The sequence below is a fragment of the Oryzias latipes genome, chromosome 2 (assembly GCF_053564925.1).
Source record: "Oryzias latipes strain Hd-rR chromosome 2, Olatipes_Hd-rR_3.1".
In the NCBI taxonomy this organism is placed as follows: Eukaryota; Metazoa; Chordata; class Actinopteri; order Beloniformes; family Adrianichthyidae; genus Oryzias; species Oryzias latipes.
The window spans coordinates 19,113,736-19,136,705 of NC_136238.1; the positions used below are offsets into that span (position 1 = coordinate 19,113,736).

General features: G+C 42.6%; 1 protein-coding gene across 1 annotated transcript in view; it reads left to right on the forward strand.

Annotated features, from left to right (window-relative positions):
- The window catches only part of gli2a (GLI family zinc finger 2a), a 73,428-nt gene that overhangs the window by 43,106 nt on the left and 7,352 nt on the right, over positions 1-22,970 (forward strand). Inside the window, exons 4-10 of the mRNA XM_023964285.2 lie at positions 5,942-6,144; positions 8,064-8,255; positions 15,035-15,236; positions 15,585-15,768; positions 16,671-16,781; positions 19,087-19,227; positions 22,348-22,497. Of these exons, the coding sequence (XP_023820053.1) occupies positions 5,942-6,144; positions 8,064-8,255; positions 15,035-15,236; positions 15,585-15,768; positions 16,671-16,781; positions 19,087-19,227; positions 22,348-22,497 (1,183 nt within the window). The remainder of the gene's footprint in view (positions 1-5,941; positions 6,145-8,063; positions 8,256-15,034; positions 15,237-15,584; positions 15,769-16,670; positions 16,782-19,086; positions 19,228-22,347; positions 22,498-22,970) is intronic.

Sequence of the window (22,970 nt, forward strand, 5' to 3'; positions counted from 1 at the left end):
CCAGGTACCTCCTTCTACTCTACCCATCGAAAACTAAGGGCTTGAGGCAAATTTAAAAAAAAGACCTCCTAAAAACTAACTGCTGATTCTGTTTTATTGTGATGGATCTTGTGCTTTAACGATGAATCATCTGAGCAGCTAATCCACAGAATGCATCATTACTGATGTCATGTTTAATGCCAGTCGAAGTTTAGCAATCCGATCAGATTTGTATCACTCCAGACTCCTCTGATGAGGACTTTGGTCCATGTCTGCAAGCTAGCTTTAGCTCAGTCACGCTATGGAGTGCCTGGTGTCGGTGGGCTTTACCCAACAGTGGCTGGGATAGGCTCCAGCAACCCTTTGACTCTGAGAGGGATTACGCGGGTTTGACAAGTAGAAAACAGTGAATATGTAAAACTTCACGGAAAGTTTGAAAAAAGTTGAGAAAATCTTGAAATCCTTGCTGTTGAGCTAAAGTTCAAATATATGAAAGAAAGCGGAACATTTCTGGAACAAAGTTTTTGAAATTTGTCATAGTTTCTTTCGTTTAGAAAGTACTGAAAAGTTTGAGAACGGCGATGTTCATGAAAACAAAGAGCCCGAGCAGATCTGAGCGCGCACTCTTGGGCTCCAGTTCTCCATCACAAAAGAAAAAACCAGGAAAGTCGATACGCGCGTGCGAATGGAGGCGTTCCATTTAAATTCACAGATTTGATGGTGATGCATACTTCACGCCTGGCAGAAGCAGGGCTATTTATCACACCGCTGCGGAAGAAGGAGGTGGTGGGGGGGGGCTGTCCGCGGACTCGGCCACCTTGATTAATGTGATTTGATCTTGACAGTGGACCCTAATTCATCAAGACCTTGATCTGGCTGTCGCTCCCCCCTGCCTGCGCCAAATTCACCTAATTATAGGAACATTGCGCAGCAAATTAAGTGCGCTGTCATTTGTCGCCTGTGCGGCACTTTATTACACAGCCGAGGCGGCGTGTCAGAGGTCCCCTCCTTGATTGTCTAACATGACATGCCGGCGCCGTCCTCTTCATCATTGTTTGCATATCCTGTAATGAAATCCTGCTTATTTTGTCAGGCCTGTCATAAGCGGCCGCAGAGGGAAGCCTCCTTCTTCTCTGGGTACTTCTTGTTCTGTCAGAGCAGATGACAAGGGAGGAGGAACACAGAGAAGAGCTCATCCTCCTCTCCAGGCAGAAGCTAGAATCATCAACCGCCATCAACGTTGTCGGTTTTCCCTGCTGGAGGTCACAGAAGGACAACGTTCTGGACCCAATATGATCTCCACTACATATCAAGTTAGGCAAATACAAATGTTGAAGTCACTGGTTAAGAATAATGCTGGTGTTAAAGCAGACATTCTAAAGGTTTTCAACAACATTTAAGTTTTAGCGTATAAAGTCTGTCTTATATACAGTATTTTCTATATGCAGCCTGCAGATGTAAGTCTTACCAGGACAAATTTGCCATGTGCACAATGTTTTATCAAACATTTCGTTGAAAACATTTAAGAAAACAAGAAATCCACATTAATTTTGGCAACACTCCTCATACACCAGCACGGAGGGGGAAGGGTGATGATATGGGCATGTGACACCTCATCTAATGGCATCCGTGTGGATGGAGGTGTCAAAGTTTTGTTTGTGTTAACTCCAGATTAATCTGGGGTCACGCAGAATATCTCAAATTTTTAAAGACTTCCTAGAACTTTCTGTCTTACGAAAACAAACGATTTGAGTTTGTTTGTTATAACATGAGAAAGCGTGTGGGTTAAACTTAAGGATGATAATAGACTGAGCTGGCGACTATAGAGTGACTTTGCACTAGTGAATGATAAAAATGAGCCACAAAGTACAGTCTGTCTGAAACACATTATACATGCAGAGCCTCAACTTTACTTTCAAATGGAATCTGAGATGAACATTGAAGAGTTCCAGCTGGACTATATCAACTGAAAGTTAACTTGTAATCTATTCTAGAAAATAATCATAGTGGAAAAATAAATGTATCTCAGAGGTTTGGACCTGTATTTGGTTTAAAACCGTCTAAATCTGAATGTCAAACTCCTTAACAAACCTAGAGCATACAAAAGGAACATAACACACAGCCATGATAGACCCTACGAAACAATCCGTTTATCAAACGATTCACAGGACATTTTACTGCTTCTCTCTTCATCAACCATTTTTTACCAGATTGGCTTGAAAGACAGGTGGAGGAGATGAAAAGGGAGCCTCTAAGTGCTCTAACCCTTGTGCTATCTTATGGGGTCCAGATGACCCCACCCTTACATTGACATGTTCTCCCTACCATGACAAAGGTGGATAAAGGTGGAAAGATTTCATGTAATCCATGGACACCAGTGAAGATCACAAATCATTGAAGAAAAAAGGTTCAGCGCACTGTCTAGTGGGTCTAGATGACCCAACTCCCAATTTAACGTGCCTTGGATAGCACAAGGGTGTCTGCGCAGCACACTCGTAAACTTAAATTTAGTCACAGCTGCCCTTACGGTTGGAGACTGTCTGTGCGTCAAAAATTAGCAGACCTCTACGCAGAGGCCGGAGCGAAATGGCATGGTCGTAGACCGCTCGGTGAGTCCCTAGACCAAAAGTCTTCATGTACATTTTTCCTATAGGTATGCGACAGGTCGTTGTGAACACTAAAGATAAGTAAGGGTGAAGTAGGTGAGCCACAAGTGTGTCGTACAACCAGATTATGTGTGGGCATCCAGGCTCTATACGATAGCACTTCCCGTACGGCATGAGTGCGCGCCAATTACATTAGTCTTAGGAACACTTCACAATCCATTTAACACATGCACGACAACAGTACGTTCCATTATCATGACGTCCCTTGAGGTGGTATGAGTGCCACTGCAAGACACACCAATGCTCCTCTTGAGATGAAGCCGACCTTCTCTACAACCCTCATTGGGCCCGGACAACTCAACAACCCGTACAGGTCAACCTCCATATGCGACTAGGGCTTTAGCTCTATGATCCTGACGGTGATTTATCTAAATCAGAAATTCTCTGACCCTCTAGACAAGTATTGCTGTCACTGCAATTTATCTTCAGAACCAACTATAAATACACCGCTTTCAACTTCTTCATCGTCGGGCCACTGGAGGTTTAGGTAAACTTCAAAACTTTCTGAAACAAATTTCAGTTTTTAGTAAGCAAAGAGTTGATTTTGTTCCATATTTTATTAGAACAAAATCTATTATGAATGGTGTTCATTGGATTTATGCAGGCTACTTAGTGCAAAATTAAATCCTGGACTGTGCAGCAGGAATTCTGCTGTAAAGTCTAACACCTCATTAAAGGTGCTGATATGATGTTAGCAGCTGCTGCAGCCACGGCCATTAAACCCAACCGTGCAGAGGGGAAGGAGGGCAGGGTTAGGTCCATCAGGAGGTGTGAGCGGCGTTGCACCTGATTTTCAGAGGTGAAGCTAGTTTAATGTGAAATGTCTTCGAACCAGCCCTGCAGCCTGGTTCACATCGGCCCGACACGTTCCAATTTTAGCTGCAGCTTGGAAACATTACAATATGAAGCCGGTGAAAAATGTTTCATTTGGTTTTGGACACTCATTTTTTGTGGCAGTAGAGTTAGAAAGCAGCTGATGAAACTGAAAGTATATCTAGACCTGTAATACATCGTTTAACATTGGAGGATCATGACAATGAATAAACGCAACAAGCAGCTATGAAATCTGAAATAACATTCTTAAAAGATCTGCACTTAGACACCTGAACGCTACAGAAGCCTTGAGATGACCTCATCAACCAGACAGAAATATAGCAGATCCAACTTGATTTTAAAGAGTCCCGAGCAACATTAGTCCAGATGGAGCTCAGGTTAATTTTTACAGGACTTTAGGTCCTCCAACATGGATCAGTTGAGTAAATTAAGAATTAGCGGCATCCTGAATTTCTAAAGAGGAAGTTGAAGTTAAAGTCCCATTATCTTCCGCATTTGACCCATCCCCCGGGGGAGCGGTGAGCTGCAGACACAGCCGTGCTCGGGAACCATTTGGCGGCTTAACCCCCCCAATCCAACCACCGCTAAATACTGAGTGTCAAGCAGGGAGGCACTGAGTCCCATTTTTAGAGCTGGTTAAGGAGGTCAGGTAAATCTGATCATTCCACGAGCAGGTTCTTCCACAAACAGACATTATTGCCATGAGGGTGTTCACATGATGACAAGAAGAGGTTTCAGTAGATACCATCTCCAAGCATGAAGCCTTAGTCACATGAATCCATGCAGAGGGGTTGACCCGTACGGATGCTGAGGGTTGTAGAGAGGAGCTGCTAATTTAAGGGACATCATAGAAATGGAACGTACCATTTTTGTGTTTGTGGTAAATCGGGTGTAGATGTGGTAGAATCGTGAAGCATTGGTCGGGCTAAAGGAGTTGGACGCAGTCATGACAAATGAGTGATGAAGTCGTACGGTGTCTTCTCACCACACTCTAGTCGTTAGTGAGACCATGAGTGAATGCAGAACACACAGGTTCATATCTTACGTTAGTGCCTGTAGGAAGTCCACAAACACTGCAAACAAACAAATAGTTTGGAATTCCCAAATGTCATTGGAATCAAACCATTTGCTTTGGGAATCATGTTTATTATAGGACTCCTCCTTCCCTCACAGTTGGGAACCCCGTCTCCATTAAATACCGAACCATTTCTGCTCCGTGTGATTCTGGCTGCGGAGGCTGCAGGAGCTTGTTATCACAGTAAATAAACTCTGTAAGAGAAAGAGAGCACGCTCACCTGCAGGCCTTTGCATGATGAAAGCGTCAATAACTCAGAGAGGTGATGGGGGAAAGAAAAAAAAAGTCAGATCTTTATCTGCTCCACTGAAAAACATCACCTCATCCTGGATTCACACCAAAAGTCTGACTGCAAGCGAACGCAGCCTTTGTTGGATTTTGCATGAGTGGATGTGAATGTTTAATTAAGAAACCAGGTAAGATGTAGAAACAATTTGAAACTGGGGATGGAGATGAAAAATCAACTCAGATTTCATATTTAATGAGCCAAATATCAGAAATGAATGGGTTTTTTGACACTTAATTTTTTTATAGAAAATTATCATCTAAATGAGTGTGGACAGCGTTTAAAGTTAAGCGAATAGGTTAAATAGGAAAGTATTTAAAGCCCTTTCAAACCATGGAGAGCCAAGAAATAAAGCAAAAGTCAGAGTGAAAATAAACCCATTCTAAACCTGGTCGACTATCAGATATAAGTCTGTTGTATCAAATCCACAAAAAAATATTGAGTAGAATCCAAGATCAGATTCAGAAAATATTAAAAAAGATTAAACTGTGAAAAAAAGTGCTTTAAAGAAACCCAAATCCATTAAAAAAATAAGAATAATCCAAAACCCAGTTGAAAAAACACAGTGCTTATGGTCTAAGTCTGTGAAATTTGGTTCTGCCAGAATCTCCCCGCACATGTAAAAAAAAAAGTCTATAGAAGATAATAGAGAAGATTCCTCGGGCCACTCTCTTTCTGTCTGTGTCTCATGCTTTTCATGTAATTCAAGAACCTTCTGAGTCAAATTCAGACTTGTACCCACTTGACAAGTCTGAGCGAAAGCCTCCGTTTTGGTTCTGTCCATCAGATGGCTCACCTGAATCTTCCTGCCGGGTTTTTTTTTTCCTGCCACGCAAACGACACACCACACCAAAAACTGAGCTTTTTGATGTAATCTCCCTCTGGGAGGTAAAGCAGGGGTCATGTGGTGGAAGTGACTTCAAAGGAACATCAGACAAGCATCGTGTCTCAGCAGGTCCGACTCTGAAACAGATCCGTGGTCTGTGGATGGGGTAGAAATCCAGCATCCAGCGCCACTATGAAGACCAAAAATGTTTGAGGTGGCACCATACGGTGAGGTCTATTTGATTTATTTTAGGTTTTTTTTGTTTTGTTTTGCAGCTCTGCAGGTTTGAGTGGCACTCCCGTCATCTCGGACCTCTCCCTGATTCGCCTCTCCCCCGCTGCCATGGCAACCGGCGACTCCCCATTCAGCCCGCCGCACCCATACGTCAGCCCTCATGTGGAGCACTATCTACGCTCGGTGCACGGCAGCCCCACCTTGTCCATGATCTCCGCCGCCAGAGGACTCAGCCCCGCAGAACGTGAGTGTACTGAGGACTCAGGAGGAACTCAAGTCCAGGAACAACTTTCAACACATTCTCAAGACTAATGTGTCCATGAACTTTGAAACTTCAGAAAATTCAGCAATTGTAAAATTAACATTGTTTCAATTTCCCTCCCAATTTAAATGTTCTGAGATTTGAGGCGGATGGAGCAGAAATTGTCTGTTTGAGGTTAAATATTTATTGTTAAGCCTAATTCTTGTGAGATTTCCAGATCTACAACTGCTTTTTATTACTGTAAAGTCACCCAAAACATTGGATTTGTCTGTAGTACTCAATTTTAAGTCTGCTGCATTTATATGCCTTTAAAAGACTGAGATCATCACTCTGCAATAACCTAGCCTTAAGAAAGTCAAAAGACTTTTGCTTTAAGAAAACATTTTTGCCTTGAAAGACAAACAATCGTATTAAGAAAGTTTTTCAATCACAAAATAATGATAGTTTAAGAAAACATGTCCTAGTGACTAGAATTTTTTTCTTAACATAAGAATTCTTGGTGAAACCATTTTTTTTACCACGTTGCCTATTTTTCTAATTACTTATTTAGAGAATTATTGATAATTTCCAGGAGACCTGTTTTTTCAGTGCAAGAATTACACTAGAAAACAAAATTTCCTGAACATTATTCTGGTCTAGATAGGCTGTGGACGCTTACAGTGGCTTTATAGAAACCAGTAGTGGAAGACCCTAACACCATGCTATTCTTAAGTCTTTTATAGTAAACAATATGCATTTATATGATAATGTATTACCTTTGGAACACAAAAGAACACATTTTTTTACTAAATATGAGATATTTTCGCAAGCTTTTTTCCAACTGGGAAATAACACGGCTTTCTCTCCGTGTGGGATCTGCCCCTTTCATGCTGTCAACCTAGAGCCGCCCCCGGCAGCATGTCTACGTTTGGCTCACGAAAACAAACAACATCTGAACTTTGGCATAGGTGGATGTGCATACTGTGTGTATAAAAGGAAAGGGTTTTTGCCAAACACCGCAGAGAAAGTGTGTGTTTTGTAACTCTTCCTCGGAAGGGGCTGTTCTCACTGGTCTACGTCGGCTCACAGGAACCCGCTCGTTTTCGGGAATTGGGAGGAGCTGATGCTCAGAGCGCAGGTTTTTAGAGGAATGTTCTGTTGTTTTTTGTGAAGAAAAACATTGTAATACATTGAATAGCTCAAATGGATTTTGCGTGGTATAGGCAACAGTGTAACAGGCAACAGTTAGCACGTTCAATAGGAAAGTCCATTAAACGCTGCTGAAGAAGAAGGAACAGATGTTTTTATTTGTACAGGTTAAAATCTTCCTTAATATGCTTTACAGTCAAAAGAAACCAAAGTGAGAATGTTAGGGGTTTTGGATGGACAACATTGTTCCCATTGACCTTATATCCGAACTAGACTGAGTGACCCCTCCCCCCTCATGTTTTTCAAACAGGAAGTAGCCGCTGGCTCCGAGTTATTAAAGTTATCTGACGCCTCAATAAAAGAAGGTGATCTCACCTAACATATTTCTGCTTTCAGAGGAAGGAGTGTGGGCTTCCAACAAGCTCACTCCTGATAGGCGAGAGTGGTTCCCATAGAAACCCTGACTCACTGCTTACTGACAACGTCTGGCTTCAACTTGGTTCTGTCTCTATCGCAAAGAAAATGGCAACTGAATTGACCTGATTTAGTTTAAGTCAGACGTTAGCCATTATCTATGGGTGACGTCACACTCACTCCGTCCGGTTCTCATCTGTTAAGCACAGGGGTGGAGGTATGATAATGTGATGTTTGTCTCGACGTAGCAGCTGCTGGATCATTACTGTACTCTAACTATGCAGAGTTCAATGCGCGGCTCTCTCTGTCATTTCCTGACTAAGTTCTCCCCCCCACTCCCAAACCCCCACCCTCCACAGTGGCCCACGAACATTTGAAGGACCGAGGGCTGTTTGGGCTTCCTCCTCCCCCAGCTCCTCCTCCTCCTCCCGGAGCCAGTGCGGCAGAGTATTACCACCTGATGGCGAGCCACCGGAGCCCCTACAGTGAGCTGCTCGCACAGGGGGCCACAGGGGGGGCCCACCTGTCCGACTACATCTCCCCGATTGATGGTGGGTCATAGTTTTGACTGTACACTTTTATTGTGCCCAAAAACATTTTTTCTGTGTCAAATTTAAGATGAATTTGGACAATGTTGGGGGGAATAAACTGAATCCAGGCGAACGTGAAAAACACTCGTTTACATTTCTTACGTCCAGTGTCCTCAAACACTGAAGAGGTTTCGGATGCTGGACAATAATTCTGCTAGTGGAACTTCTAAACACCGAAAAATTTAGTGTGCCATTTACAGCGCGGCGTCTTTTTGTGAAGAGCGGCTCTTTGATCCAGCGCTCTGCTCTGCGCCTTAAAAGGGCAGTCGTGTCTCTGAGCGCAGCTCAGCCGCGTAGAGCTCCGGATGACGAGCTCCAGACGACCCGTGAGCGGCACTTCCTGTCTGCGATCCAGTAACAAACTCTCCAGGTGAATCGGTTTACAAGCAGTGAAGTCTGTGAGGGCCAGCTTGTCAAAACCCCTCTGGGGGCCAAATCATGCCGTCAGTCCGGGTCAGGGCTGGGCCTGTAGCGGCCCTGAATGAATCTGCTGTGCAGAGAGGCGGCAGGGTGCCAGCAGTGCCAGGCTGAACGGGCCCACTAAAGCTGTCAGGACCAAGTTTCCATTCATCCAGGATGCCATGCAGAGGCACCCTGGCCAAAATAAACGGAAAGCTTTTCGGGCTAGGTTCTGCCTGAGTGTTATGAAGTCATTCAGAGTTGGAGAGTGTCACTGCACAAGAGGCAAAGCAGTTAAAGCAGACACCGAGCCAGGACAGGCGGCTTCTCATTTATGTTTGGGTAGATACAGTTCTACTCCTCGACTTGGTTTCCCCACCCTTCACCTGTTTTCCTGATCTACTGTCGATCCTTTAAGCTGCCAAAGCAGATGGAACTTCAGATTAAGAGCAGCTCTGTTCGTGAGTCTTTGTTTCCGTGTCACGTACGTCTAACGGACTTTTCACGCATGCGCCACCAATTTGTAACTTATATTTCGCGTATCGGCGCAGAAAACACATTCAAATTATGTAATCAACGCAAGGAGTTTGCGCCAGATTTGACTTTTACGTTGATTTACGTAAAATGGTAAATTCATGATAAATCTGTTAAAAAATTCACAGAAAGACCACAACTATTCTCACTTTTTCCATGTATATTCACGTATGACCAGTTGTCAGTCCTACAATATGCGCAAAATGTATGTACTGGCTGTTCGACATCGCCATTAAAGGTATGTTTTAACAGATGGAATAGCTATTAGGCTACGTTTACTGCGCCCTTGGCAACGCGTGTTCAAGTGGGCATTTCCAATGAAAAGTCAATGTAATCATGAGTAAACACACATTTCAAGCTTCTACGAGCTACGCTACTTTTTACGACCGTTTTTCGAGCTCTGCATGCAAAACATACGTCCATTGAGCGTGCGTAGAAAGTTATGCCAGGTCAAACTTTGACCAATCAGGGACTTAATAAATGGATGGAGTCAGTCCTTTTTATTTCACGGAAGTGCCAAATGTTTGAAAATTGATCATTAAGGAGAAATAAATAATTGCGATTTTTGTCCAGCTGGAATTATACAACACCAAGTGATTCATATATCGCAAAAGAGCTGTGAAAGGAAAAGCCTGATCAAGATTCGCGAGTTTTGCACCGCTTCAACATTTTGCCCCAAACCTCTTCCAACTGTGGCGAGCGGACTAGTAAACAGAAAGAAAAATAAAAAAAGAAGAAGCCCCTTCCTGCTTGTCTAGTGTGAACACAACTGGCTATACTCGCATTCTAGAATGTGTGTTTAGCATCACATGCCTGATATGTATGTAGCTTAAGTTCCCAAATCTTTGAATCGCAAAATTCACAGCCATCAGAGAGCAGCAGCAAAGTTCTATAACATAAATTACTTTAAACTAAAAAACAAACACTACAATGGAAGTGAAAAAACTTTATTCAAAGTTTCCTATATATTTTGGGAACAGTTTAATGAAAACTTTCGTGTATCTGTAGTCTGCATTTTTACTTTTTTGTCCCTATAGACCACAAAATATTTGAGAAAAAATGGTGGGCAATTTTTTTTTTTTAAACGTTTGGTGGCTTTAAGTAGAAGAAAGGAAAATCTTGCCGGTGCGTCACATGGACTCTGTGACAAACACCGGAGTGAATGGCTTCACAAATAGTTCAGCTGCACTCTAAACATTTATACAGCCCTGTCCACACTCCTCTTCCTCCATCCAGCCGTTCGAGTGAAGACTGCTGTTCTAAATCACTGTAGAGGGCTTTAGTCCGTCTGTCCATTTATCAGTGGAAGTGGCGCATTAATAAACACCTTTCCCCAGAGGTAGGAGAACAACAAAGAGATGAACGTGACTGTGAGCGCCTTTGTAGGCTTGCTATCAGTAACAACACTGATCCCCCCCCCACCACCACCACTAACAATCAACCCAAGCCTAACTTCAGCAGCTTAAACGTCTAAATTACCCCCCTCCTACACAGCAGCCCGCCAAACATTAATGTCTCTCATGAACTCATGAGCAGACTTCCCTTGAGAAAGTTGACTTGCTTTCCTCATCTGTGGGTTTGTTACATCATCATTCAAATTCCATATGTCCCATGATGAAGACGCCCCCCCCCCTCCTCTTTGGGTCTCCAAGCGGCAGTTTTCTACAGATAACATATGTTAGAGATTTGTAGCGGAGGACATACTTAAAAATGTCCCCAGAGCTGCCGTATTTAAGGATTGGAGGCGAACGCAAACAAAACCGGGGTAGTTATCTGGGATCATCAGTGTATTAATAATCTAAGGGTTCGAGTTAAAGTCACCCCCCCCTCCCAAAAAAACAACCATATTGACACTCAAATCAGAACAAGAAAAAAGCCGTAAACCTAATGTGGACTTTAAAAATATGAACCCAATAAGCTATTACTGCTGAACTTATAAACTTGAAAAACCTTCAGACTTCTCTTTTGGGGATGTTTCAGGCCTTCACTGATAAAAGACTGCATTATCCTTGTTGCCTGATGGTGACTTTGTGTTTCCATTTGAAGCCCGTGTTTAAATTTACATTTTGAGGCCCAAATCGATCTCGTTCGCTTTGCATACATTTCCCTGTAGTTGAGATCAATTCTCAGTAAATTGCCCTCATTTAACATGGAGAAGTACAAACCAGACTGTGTGATGTTTATCTGAACTAATTACGGGGTATTATTGTGGGAAGATTGATTAGTTATGTCTGAATCGTAATGAGGTTGCCACATGTGCGCAGATGTCTGAGCCACGTGGTGCCGTTCCTACAAACTCTTGATTGGACCAAGTTTTACTACGTTTGTGAAATGCGATAAGAAGCATGTGAAGAAGTTTGCTTTAAACCTTTAATACCGGAGATATCGCCGTTGACACCTAAATAACTCGCACTCTTTGGCTTTCCGTAAATCTTCGACCGGTCATGCGATCAAAGTGAATCGGCTGATTCTGGTGTGGAGAAAAGCGGCTTTGGAATAACGGGCTTGCTCTGATCAAATTCATTTGTAATCGGATCCATTATAATACGAGGTCAGGTAATATGAGGTCGACACCTGCTGTCCGGAAGCTGTCCCTGAACTGCCCTCCTTTCTCACCTGACAATTTGGTTAGGGGGTGCAATTTGAGATGCACATTGGGGATTAGGCTAGTTTACAGTGGTTCCTCCCACCTATGTTTGCTGTACACCTCTTTGGCCCCTCCCCTCTCAGTTTTAATCGCACGTAAGACATGTAGGGTCTTTTGTTGAGAGGCTCCTACCCACCATTATTAACTAAACATTTAAAAAAATATAAACTCCTTACCACAACACACTAAACACACCAATACACAAGTTGGTCACCATTGTTCCTCCGTCTCCTACGCCAACCCTTTGAGGAGGTGGGGGTTGGGCCCCATGGGCATTGGACATATCACCTTGACAGGAGGCCCTGGTCGGTCCATATTTACCAATAATATCAGGGACCTACACATCTTACTGGTACCACCTCCCAGGTGAGATGATTGGCCACTGCCATTGTTTGTGCTGAACTCTTCCTGAGGTGGGCTGGGGGGGGGGTGTCATGCCTGGAGTATTATGTGGATGTTCTTGGGTGTGGTGTGGTTTAAAGAACTTTTTGCCGTCATTAGTTTGTTTTAATCAACCTTTAGTAACTTTATCCCCTTTATCCTTCCTTGTTCCCATTTTTAAAATGTTTGATCTATCTTTTAACGTTGTTTTTATTTTCAAAAGACCTGTATTGAACGATTGGTTAAAAAAAATGAAAAAACCCTTTGACAAATCAAGAATCTTTTAACTTTTTGGTTTAGTTAATTTTTTCAGCATAAAATGAAAAATAAAAGACATTTTTTAAGGAAAAAATAAATTCAGAAATGATTTTTAAAAAAACAGTTTGAAGGTGCATTCAGTAGATTCAGAGCTCTGCATTCTATTGCCCCCCTAAAACCCGCATTCCTGCTGTTTAATTTGTCTCACTGGGACGGCTTCAGTGAGTCTCCTCCCCCTACATGTCGTGGCTTCAGTTTCTGTCCAAGATCTTCTCACTTCTCACTTTTTTTCCTTCACTGGACAAATTGCTGACTGCATTAGCTGTGAGTCTTTCTGCATTGATGAGCTCGTTTGGTGCCGGGAGGTTTCGAGGGTCTCAGAGAGGATGTGCTGATATCAATCTTCCTCCTCCCCACAATGGAAACACTCCCGATTCAGGACAGTGCGTGTGAACAGACCCTGGTCTCCCCCCAGTCTGAAACCCACTTTAAAAAGCACCTGATGACTGTGACCATGGATACCACTTCACCTTTAGCTGGGAGACTTTGATGGTTCAATAATCAATAATTTAATTTTAGTTAAACAATTATTTAATTATTTTAACCTTTAGTAGGTTTTGGCACTGTTCAAATATTCAGCTAACGCTAGAACACTAGCTTCTACCATCACACGTGATTTTGATCAATCGTCATTTTTAACTGTTTATCTAACAGCCAGACAGTCATTTCAGCATACAATTTCAATAAAGAGAGTAATTAGGAATACAAATAAAGATTTATCTTTGTTACAAAAAAGATGTGGGGATAAACTATGACCATGGTTGTGTTAATCCCAGAGGGGATAGTGGGTATGCTACATTCACAGCGGCATGTTAAGCGCTAAACCTGCATTCTTAAACATGCTTTCCCCATACGATGTCCACACTGGACAGTTGCTACCCAATACTAGCACATGTACCTACAGTTGGTGCAAAATTCGAAGCAAAGTAAATCTTGCTCCAGGATTTATTTTTTTTCATGGCTTTGTTCCGATGTATGAAAGACTTGGATTGCGTCCAAATTCCCACCCTAACCCCTAACTGCTAAAAAAGAATATAGTGGGGGACTATGTAGTGCCCTGGATTTTAAAAGTAATTCGGACACCATGCTTCTTTTTTTTTTTACAGCGGATATAACGCTATCAATTTAAAATCTAATGAATATGAGCGTTTTGTGACGATTATTTATGAGTCCACTGTCTTCTGAAGATAAAAACGTTGATGGTTTATCAAAAATATACATTTAAATACATTTTTTTGGTTAAGAAATTCCGACGTAGTGCATTGTGGTCTATATTTGCATCGATGCACACTGGTTTTCGCAGAGACTTCTGGGAAATTTCCAGGGCACTGGATTTTGGAATTGTAAATTTGAACAGCACAACAAAATGGATAACCCACTATCTAGTGCACTATATAGGGGTTAGGGTGGGAATGCGGACATACCCTTGGTGTCATATCTTTGCAGTTGGGGAAAAACCACAATTATTCATTTCTCCTCTGTGATCAATTTTCAAACAGTTGGCACTTCAGTGAATTAAAAGGCCACGGCATCTATATGTCACTACTAATTCCGACTCCCTGATTGGTCAAAGGTCAATCTGGTTTAACTTTTAACTCGCGTTCTGCAGATTTTGTTTGTAGAGCCTGAAAACTGTCTTAAAAACGTGCTTTGCAACAGATCAACGCAAGAGTTTTGAAAGTGGACCCCTGAAACGCGCATTCACATTTATTTACATGAACTTTTCATTGGAAGTGATGACTAGAACACGCATTGCCGAGGCCCCTCTGTGAACGTAGCTTTAGGAGCCAGACCATTCCAAAGCATTACTCCAGTTGGGGAGCAGGGTGGAGGACGGCCAGTGAATCATCTAGAATGTCGTGAGACTACCATTGACATGTGATTCTGAATGGCTGAGAAGAAAGACAGGCTATTTAGCTAGTGGTTCAAAGTGTTGAGTGTAAAGTGATGCAACAACCCAGCGTCCTGTAAGTATGGTAGATCTTCCTGATTTTGCTATACCTTCATAATTTTCATAAGCCTTTTAGGAAGCAGTAACATGGTCAGATACAACATCCAATCAGAACGACGAAAGTTGATCAAGGTTAACGATACTGGTAAGATCGTTTATTTAAGTCAAAAAAAAAACAACCCCTTGTATTGAAATAAACACAACAATCAATTTATTTTTGACTTCCAACTAGAAGATACAAGGTTCTCATTTTTTGGCAGAAATAAAACCATGCAAGCGTAAAAAAACCAACATCACCAAATTCAACAACTGCATGTCGGTTTTAATAGAAGCGGTGCTGGATTTTCACGGTAAGAGGATGTGACACAACCACAAAGGTCTGGTTCAAAAGTTCATTCACTGATGATCCTTAGGGAAGTATTTTGTTCTCTAGAACAATGGTTTGGCTTTCCAAGAATGTTTGCCTGTTAGTTTAAGTCATTTGTTTCACCCCCACCCGTGTTTCCGCAGTGTCGCGCTTCTCCAGCCCCAGAGTGACCCCTAGAATCAGCAGGAAGCGGGCTCTGTCTATCTCGCCACTATCAGACGCCAGCATCGACCTTCAGACCATGATCCGCACCTCACCCAACTCCTTGGTGGCCTACATTAACAACTCGCGCTCCAGCTCTGCGGCCAGCAGCTCCTACGGACATCTGTCTGTGGGAGGTCTCAGGTAGGACTAACCTGAGGAACAGACATCATGAGAAGTCACAGTCACCTTGATTTAGATTCAGATTAAGAGCTCACTCCCAGCGTCTTTATCTCCATTCATTTCTTTGATTTGGATTCTTGTTCTGTTCCCCAACAGTCGGTCTTTTCTGAACCCCTAAAACACGTCTTTTCTTGTTCCCGAGTCTTCCTCATTTGTTGCTCGCTCTTCCCTCATTGGATTAATGTTACGTTGTTTTCCTGTGAGTTGACTGTAAATGTAAGAGTAGCTTCGTTTGCTTGTTTTACTGATTGAAAACTGATTTTCCGGCAACGAGGATGACTTGTGGATTTGTTGTCGTCCATGTTACAGCCCCACCTTCCCGTTCCCTCACCACATTAATCCCATGGCCTACCAGCAGCTCCTCTCCCAGCAGCGGGGGCTGAGCGCCTTCGGCCACACTCCGCCTCTCATGCAGCCCCCGGCCACCTTCTCGAGCCGCCAGACCAGCCTCAGCCTCTCCTCCACCATGCACAACAGCAACCCAACATCCAAGGTGACACAAACCACATGTGTCGTACAGTTGGCAACAACTTGTCTTGTTTCCGTCTCAAACCATCAGCAGCTGTTCTTACAGCAGCCTAAAGGGACTATTATTTTGATAAACTCGAAGCTATTTCCTTGATTAAAGATGTCTAGAAGCTGGATTTATTTGGGGCTCTAGGATGATTGAGGTCCATGATGACTCAACCCTCTGATTGCTGCGTAATTGACTCCTCTCTGGTTTCACGCTGAAGGAAATCCCCCAGTTTGCTTTCCAGCTTCCAAAACAACAGTTTTAGTCAAACCCTGGTTTCTTCTGCTTCATCTCCCCGTAGATTTTGTTTGTCATCATCTTGTTTGATGTCCCTTTTGACCCAGTCACAGTGTTTAGGTCTGTGGTCTGCTGGGTCCTCCCCACCTATAAGGTAAACTCACGGTGGGAGGAAACCATAATTTTCTTCTGTGCATCACTTTTGGGGTAATTGGTGACCCAGATTTGTGTTAGAGGTCAAAAGGTGAAGCTGAGATGCCTGGGTTTACTTTGGGGAGCTACAAAGATTGAAGAATCAACAATCTATTTTTGAACTAACACTCTACATGTTAGCCAAGTTAGAAGCGTTAGCCTGGTTACCTTTTTCACAAAACATGAAACCTTGTTGCAACACGTTAAAAAAACAGATTCATACCAGTAAAACAGACTACGCTCACTCCCAATCCCAAACACGGATACCACTTAAACAAATGTCTGTGGCTACATCAACTCCCAACATTGTTATGAGACACGTAAAAAAAAAAACGTTACTTAAATCTAACGTTAATTACGTTCAACACCCAACTTTGTTTGCAACTTGTCAAAAAAAACAGACATTTTGATCATAGTGTACCTCTCAAAAAAGCTTTATTCTTTTTGCTCAGAACCCCGGAGGAGACCCAGCCGTCAGCAGCACAGGTGAACCCATGATCCACAAAAGGTCAAAGGTGAAGTCGGAAGCAGAAGGACTGAGGCCATCCTCTCCTCATTCACCGGTACGATGGAGACCTCTTTAACTCCTTTAAATGTACAGAAAGATGTAATAACACTGATGGCAGTAATGTGGCATCATCTGCTTCCAGAGTCATAATCTATATAGTTTGGGGCCCCGAGAGCTTCAATCCCCTGTGACCCCGACGCCTCTCATAAGACAAGAAAAAAAGAATCCAAATGATAAGAGCTTTACATCCATTCATTTGAATGCCTCCCCTCCCTTCCTAGGCCACTGTAAACTGTGCCAGAGCACTTCATTTTCATGAAATATTGGCTTGGTTTGTCATCTGAGGAGCTTTTTCTTTTTTTTTTTACATTGACAAATTTGCTCCTCCTCCCCCGATACCGAGGCAGCTTTGGCTGTGATGCATGGGGACGGCGCCGCGAGGAGTCGTCTTGGGGCCACCAGAATTGATGAAGAGAGCGTGTGTGGGGCAGAGACAAACATGCTGCAGTCAGCATGTTGTTTTTAAAGCGCGTCTTACCAAAAAAGCGGGCGAGACACGGAGAGAGCACGCCTGTCTCTGACAAGAATGTGTGTCCAACTGCTGTGAGACCACCACAAAACAAAAAAACATGCACCGTCTGACTTTGAGAACAGAAAACTTTTGTCAAAAAATGAAACCATTAAGAAAAAATATGAACATTGCAAAGAAAAAAAGGTTTAGTTCATATTTTAAAATGCAGACTTTAAGAAAAAGTGGTAAATGTGTTTTTTTTAATTATATATTTGTACAAAGTAATGTCAAACAAAACAGTTCAGGTTTAAAACTCAAAGAAATCCTTGAAAAATTAAGAAACTTTGTAAAATTTCTATCTAATCATTGTCTAATAAATTATTAATTATTATACCATGGTCCGGGGGAATACTCGATTCTGATTGGCTGCTGGGTGTGATTTAAAAAGGGATCATCCACAGTGATAATGCACGACTAAAAAAGAAGGTTCCGGTCCCATAGCTTAAATGTTCTAAATCACTGCGCTGGCTTCTTTAAAGCAAACTTCAGCTTCATCATCTGGATAAAAACACCGGTAAGAGGTGAACTGTCTGTCTGATCTGAGAGAAAGGGTTAAACTTTATTTAACCCACCGTAACCATCAGCAGTTATACTGCTTTCCTTTGCTGCTGCAGTCGAGGCCGCCTAATCGGCTAGTTGTCACGGTAACATGACAGCGAGCCGATTATGTCACAAATAGTTCGCTTTTTCTGAATAAAGCGATCTAAATCGAAAAAAAATAACAAGAATAAAGTACTAAAAACTGCTTGAATATTTAGTTCTTTTGTAAGTGACCATTGCGTAAGCGGGATAACGGCCTACCAAGATTGCATTATCCGTTAATAACTTCACCTCCATTCGTTCCTTTGTTCATTCCTTCCTTTCTTCCTTCCTTTGTTCTGTCCTTCCTTCATTTCTTCCTTCCTTCCTTCGTTACTTCCTTTGTCCCTTCCTTCCTTTCGTTTTTTCCTTTGTTACATGACGCAAGGCGTTAAGTAAATCAACAAAAAAGTATTTTGAGTGCGTATAAACGACTGTTTAGGGTTGACACTTGCTGAGTGTACAAAATATATATATTTTAAAAGAAATGTTGTTTAAAAAAAGTTATGAATGATCAAGAGACATTTTTTCACTGAAGAAAATGTTTTAACACCGTAGCTTTAGTGTGAACATTGACCGTTTATGTAATCCAGTAGATTTGGATCTTTGGTGGCAGCATGCTACTCTGTAGGATAGTAACAATGTGTTGGATGTCGGTGCAAAAAGACGCTTTTCTCTGCGTCAGAATCAGCTGATTCATGCTGATGGCTTGAATGGTCTAAGAGTTCCCGGTATGTCAGAGTGTTGCCAGCAACACGTCTGGTGTTAAAGGGTTAGAGAAAAATGCTAAAATGATATATTTTATCTATTTTTGTTTTGTTTCATACAGAAAATAATTCATTTAGATGTTCAAAAATTGGATAAAGATCAAACAAACTCGTTAGGAAGACGTCAGAACAGTGACTTTGGAAAATTGTTTTTGTACGATTACCATCTTGGCGTCTTAGACGGTAACCCGACATCGCAAACAAAAGCCACGAGTGTGCGTTTGTGGGGCGACTTGTCAAAACAAATCCGAATCCCGCTTTTTTCTCCCCGCCGGACAGGTTTGCGCTTTCATCTGTAATTTAGCGACGGCTTTAAAAACATGTCATCAGCCACCTTTGATTTAGTGAGTAGGTCGGTCCGTGTGCAACTACTCACAAAGAGGAGGGAAAATGAAGACATTTGAGATGATCTTTAAAAATGTGTTGATCTGGACCTTCTGCAGAACCAGCAAAGTAGCTTGTTGGACCTGAAGGAGGACGTGGACAGAGACGAGTATAAGCAGGAGCCCGAGGCGGTCTACGAAACCAACTGTCACTGGGAAGGCTGCAGCAAAGAGTACGACACTCAAGACCAGCTCGTGCACGTAAGTGTGCAACACACCAAAAACTCTCTGAAACACACCAAAAAAAACTCAAATCTTTGACACCTGAAGCCTGAGAATTGAAATGAGGGGCCTCGGTTCAAGTCCGTCCTCACGCTCGGATTCTGCAGGTCAGCGCTGACCTTTCACAGCTTTTCATCACTTTTCCCCATCACAACAGGCAGAGTCTTGGTTAAAAGCTTCTGAAGCATTCCTGGTTTCCACTGGAGCAGAGAGGGAAAAGAAGCAGCGAGGCAATGGGGGGATTAGCGTGGAGGGGGAGGGTCCGTGGGGCGGGAGGCTCCTATCCTCCAACCGCCAAACAACTTCTTCAAGTCTGAAGAAGAAGAAAAAAAAGGATGTCTGAATCCTTTTTATTGTGTCTTTTGAATGAGGTTCTGTTGAGGATGCTTCTCAGATATGATCTGTACCAAATCTCCCAAAACTCAGAGCACATGTTTCCATATTTTCTTTCCTCTGGCAGAGCTCCACTTTTACTTTTTAGATTTGAAGATAAACAGTGTTTGGATTCATGTTCCTTCAATCAGTCTTGTTTTTCTCTGAACATCTTTCCGAAACTCAAAACCTCTCTTAGACCACATTCCCAGTTTACATCACTCATGTTTCATTCCACACACAGGCTGGAATAAACAAAACAAAACAAAAAAAAAAGCGAAGTAAAAGGCTCTTTTTTCCCATGCAGCTATTCCTTTTAACTTTCAGTTCAAAGCGAAACGTTTGTAATTTTGTAATACAATGTCCATCTGTGAACAGTGTTTTCTTTTGAGTTTGCTGTGCGTTTGTTTGTGTTCACAATATGGAGAGGCAGCAATGGAGCACCTAAAACCATATTTTTACAGTTAGCCATTGAAGCAAAAGCTTTTATCCTGAAGCAACAGACAAATAAATGTCACGATGAGCAACAATATGTAATTTTATATGTATTTTCCTGTGGTGCAGCCGTCACTCAATCAAACACCGGATCAGTACCAGACACTAATAGGACGCCATCTTCCTTCTGGATTGGTCAAACACAGTGATATTTAATCATTTGATAGTTGCGCGTTTAATCTGAGTTTTTAACACGTTAAATACACACGTTGAGGTCCTCTTTGGAAGTGAAGAGGATGGACAGGATCAGGAACGAATCCATCAGAAGCACAGCTACTGTTAAGCTACAGTCACACCGCGTTCGGTTATGTGCGTCCAAGCGATCCCTTCCAATGACAAGTCGCGTTCAAAACTCTCGCCATCGCATGTAGCTGCGTGAGTTTCTTGGGCTCTACGTACAAAACGAGCGGCCATTGAACAGGTTGAACCATCAGGGGCTCAGATTTGGGAGTGACGTACGGGTAGGGCCCTCTTCAAGTCATGGAAGTGCCAACTTTTTGAAAATAATTGTGTTTTTTTTGCCCGGCTGGAATTCTATGACACCAATTTTTTTCAAATATAGGAAATAGAGCTGTGACAGAAAAAGCCTGCAGCAAGATTGTAAAGATTTGCACCGCTTCAACATTTGGCACCATGCCTCTTCCGACTGTAGGTGGCGGACATGAGCTAGTATCGGGTAACGACCGTCCAGGGTGAACAACATATGCTAAACGCAGCAACGGATGAACTTATTTTACATGACATGAAGGGAACAGCTTAACCCTTGCACTATCTTAGATGACCCCACCCTTACATTGACGTGTTCTCCCTACTATGACAAAGGTGGATAAAGGTGGAAAGATTTCATGTAATCCATGGACACCAGTGAAGATCACAAATCATTGAAGAATAAAGGTTTAGGCACTGTCTAGTGCAGTGTTTTTCAACCTTTTTTGAGCCACGGCACACTTTAACCCTGAAAAAAATCCTGCGGCACACCAGCATCCAAAAAAAAAAAAAAAAGCAGAAATTCATGGTCTGTATTGATCGATAGCGCCCCCCCCCCCCCCCCCCCCGCAATCTCACGTGAATTTTTGTGATAATTGTGGCAGAAAAAGCAGGAAGTTGCGGCTGTTTTTTTCTAAGAGATGAACCACCAGCTAAAGCTCGTCTTTAGCTGGTGTATTTGTTAGAACTGAGCGACTTTATCAGCAGAATTAAGAACAAGGAAGTGAAGACTTTAACCACTTCTGATTGGTCAGACTGATGACATGTGATTAAGCCTTCAAGAATGATTGGCGGAGACAGTTAAAGGGGCGGGACTTGTCCTTACACAGTTATAGCTGCAGCTAAATCGCGGTACCGTGATTTTTATCAAAATGTCTTTAATAGAATTAAATAAACACAAAGCAAAAGTAATTTTACGATCTTTTATATTCCTAACTACTCAGTGTTTTATCAGGGCCTGTTTGGATGAACAAAGAGCTGATTTCCTGGAGATGGAAAATGTTTTTAGATCAGTGAATGAGGGCAATTTCTCCACGGCGCACTTGACCATCTCCCACGGCACACTAGTGTGCCGCGGCACACTGGTTGAAAAACACTGGTCTAGTGGGTCTAGATGACCCAATTCCCAACGTTATAGTGCCTAGGATAGTACAAGGGTTAAACGCAAAGAGGAAGTTCAGTCAGTCCAAATTCTTCGGCTTCAGGGCTTAAGTAAAGAAGTTAAAAAAAAAGTATAAGTAGTTGTCACACACCTTTGCACCTTTGGAGTAGTGAGCTGAGTTTCCAAGTTCTGCCTTCAAGGCCAGATGTCAAGCAGAGACACATAAGGAAGGCCCTGTTTAGTAGCTGCTCTTACCAATCTTTGGATTTGAACCCGTGATCCTAAGTGTGGACATCACACGGCCACTGAATTAATCAGTAGTTCATTAGCTTGAGTCACTCCTGTTGTCATTTAGAGAGAAAAAAATCAAACCCCGATCATCACACTTTGACTTTTTACAAACCAAACTAATTATACATGGGAGATGTGATCAAACTCACATCTGTGATGAGGAGAGTACAGTCAGTTTTAAAGACTAGCCTCTGATTACAGAGAATGGAGCAGAGTGTAATGAGTGGCTCATTCCTTAGACTGCGTCCATCCTCTGAGATTTCCATGATGAGACAGAAACACGCTGTGCAGAAACTCTCTTATATTCTTTCTGTGTTTGCCCTCCCTCCACCCCCCCACCCCCCAACCCCCAGCACATCAATAATGACCACATCCACGGAGAAAAGAAGGAGTTTGTGTGCCGCTGGGAGGACTGTTCGCGGGAGCAGAAGCCTTTCAAAGCTCAGTACATGCTGGTGGTTCACATGCGCCGGCACACCGGGGAGAAGCCACACAAGTGCACGGTGGGTAACGGATGTGCCGGGGGCGGCCCAGGGGCTCTCCGACGGGCCCCCGGGGGGGCTCGCAATCTCTAAACACGGGCAAATGCATGTGTGGTTTTAGGAGAGATAAACACAGAAAGTGAAGGTGAAGCTCTGACTCCAGGGACAAAAGGTTCCTGCTGCTCATAACCTCCAGAACTCGGAAACAGCTCCATCTTTAGGAAAAACTGAAGATGTTTAAATATGAATACTTCAGAGTCTCTGATTTAATCATTAAAAATTAAAGAAATACTGAAAAAAATGACAAGCTTACACTAAGCCTAAATCAGAAATGTTTTTGTGGGACTGCGCCAGAATTTACAAAGATATGTATTCTTTCAGAAAAATAATGTGCATTTCTTTATTTCAAGTATAAAAAAGTCACATCTACATTAATTTGCTCTGAAAAGTGTCTGATAAATAAATCAAACTAAACCAAACATGCTGGGACCGCT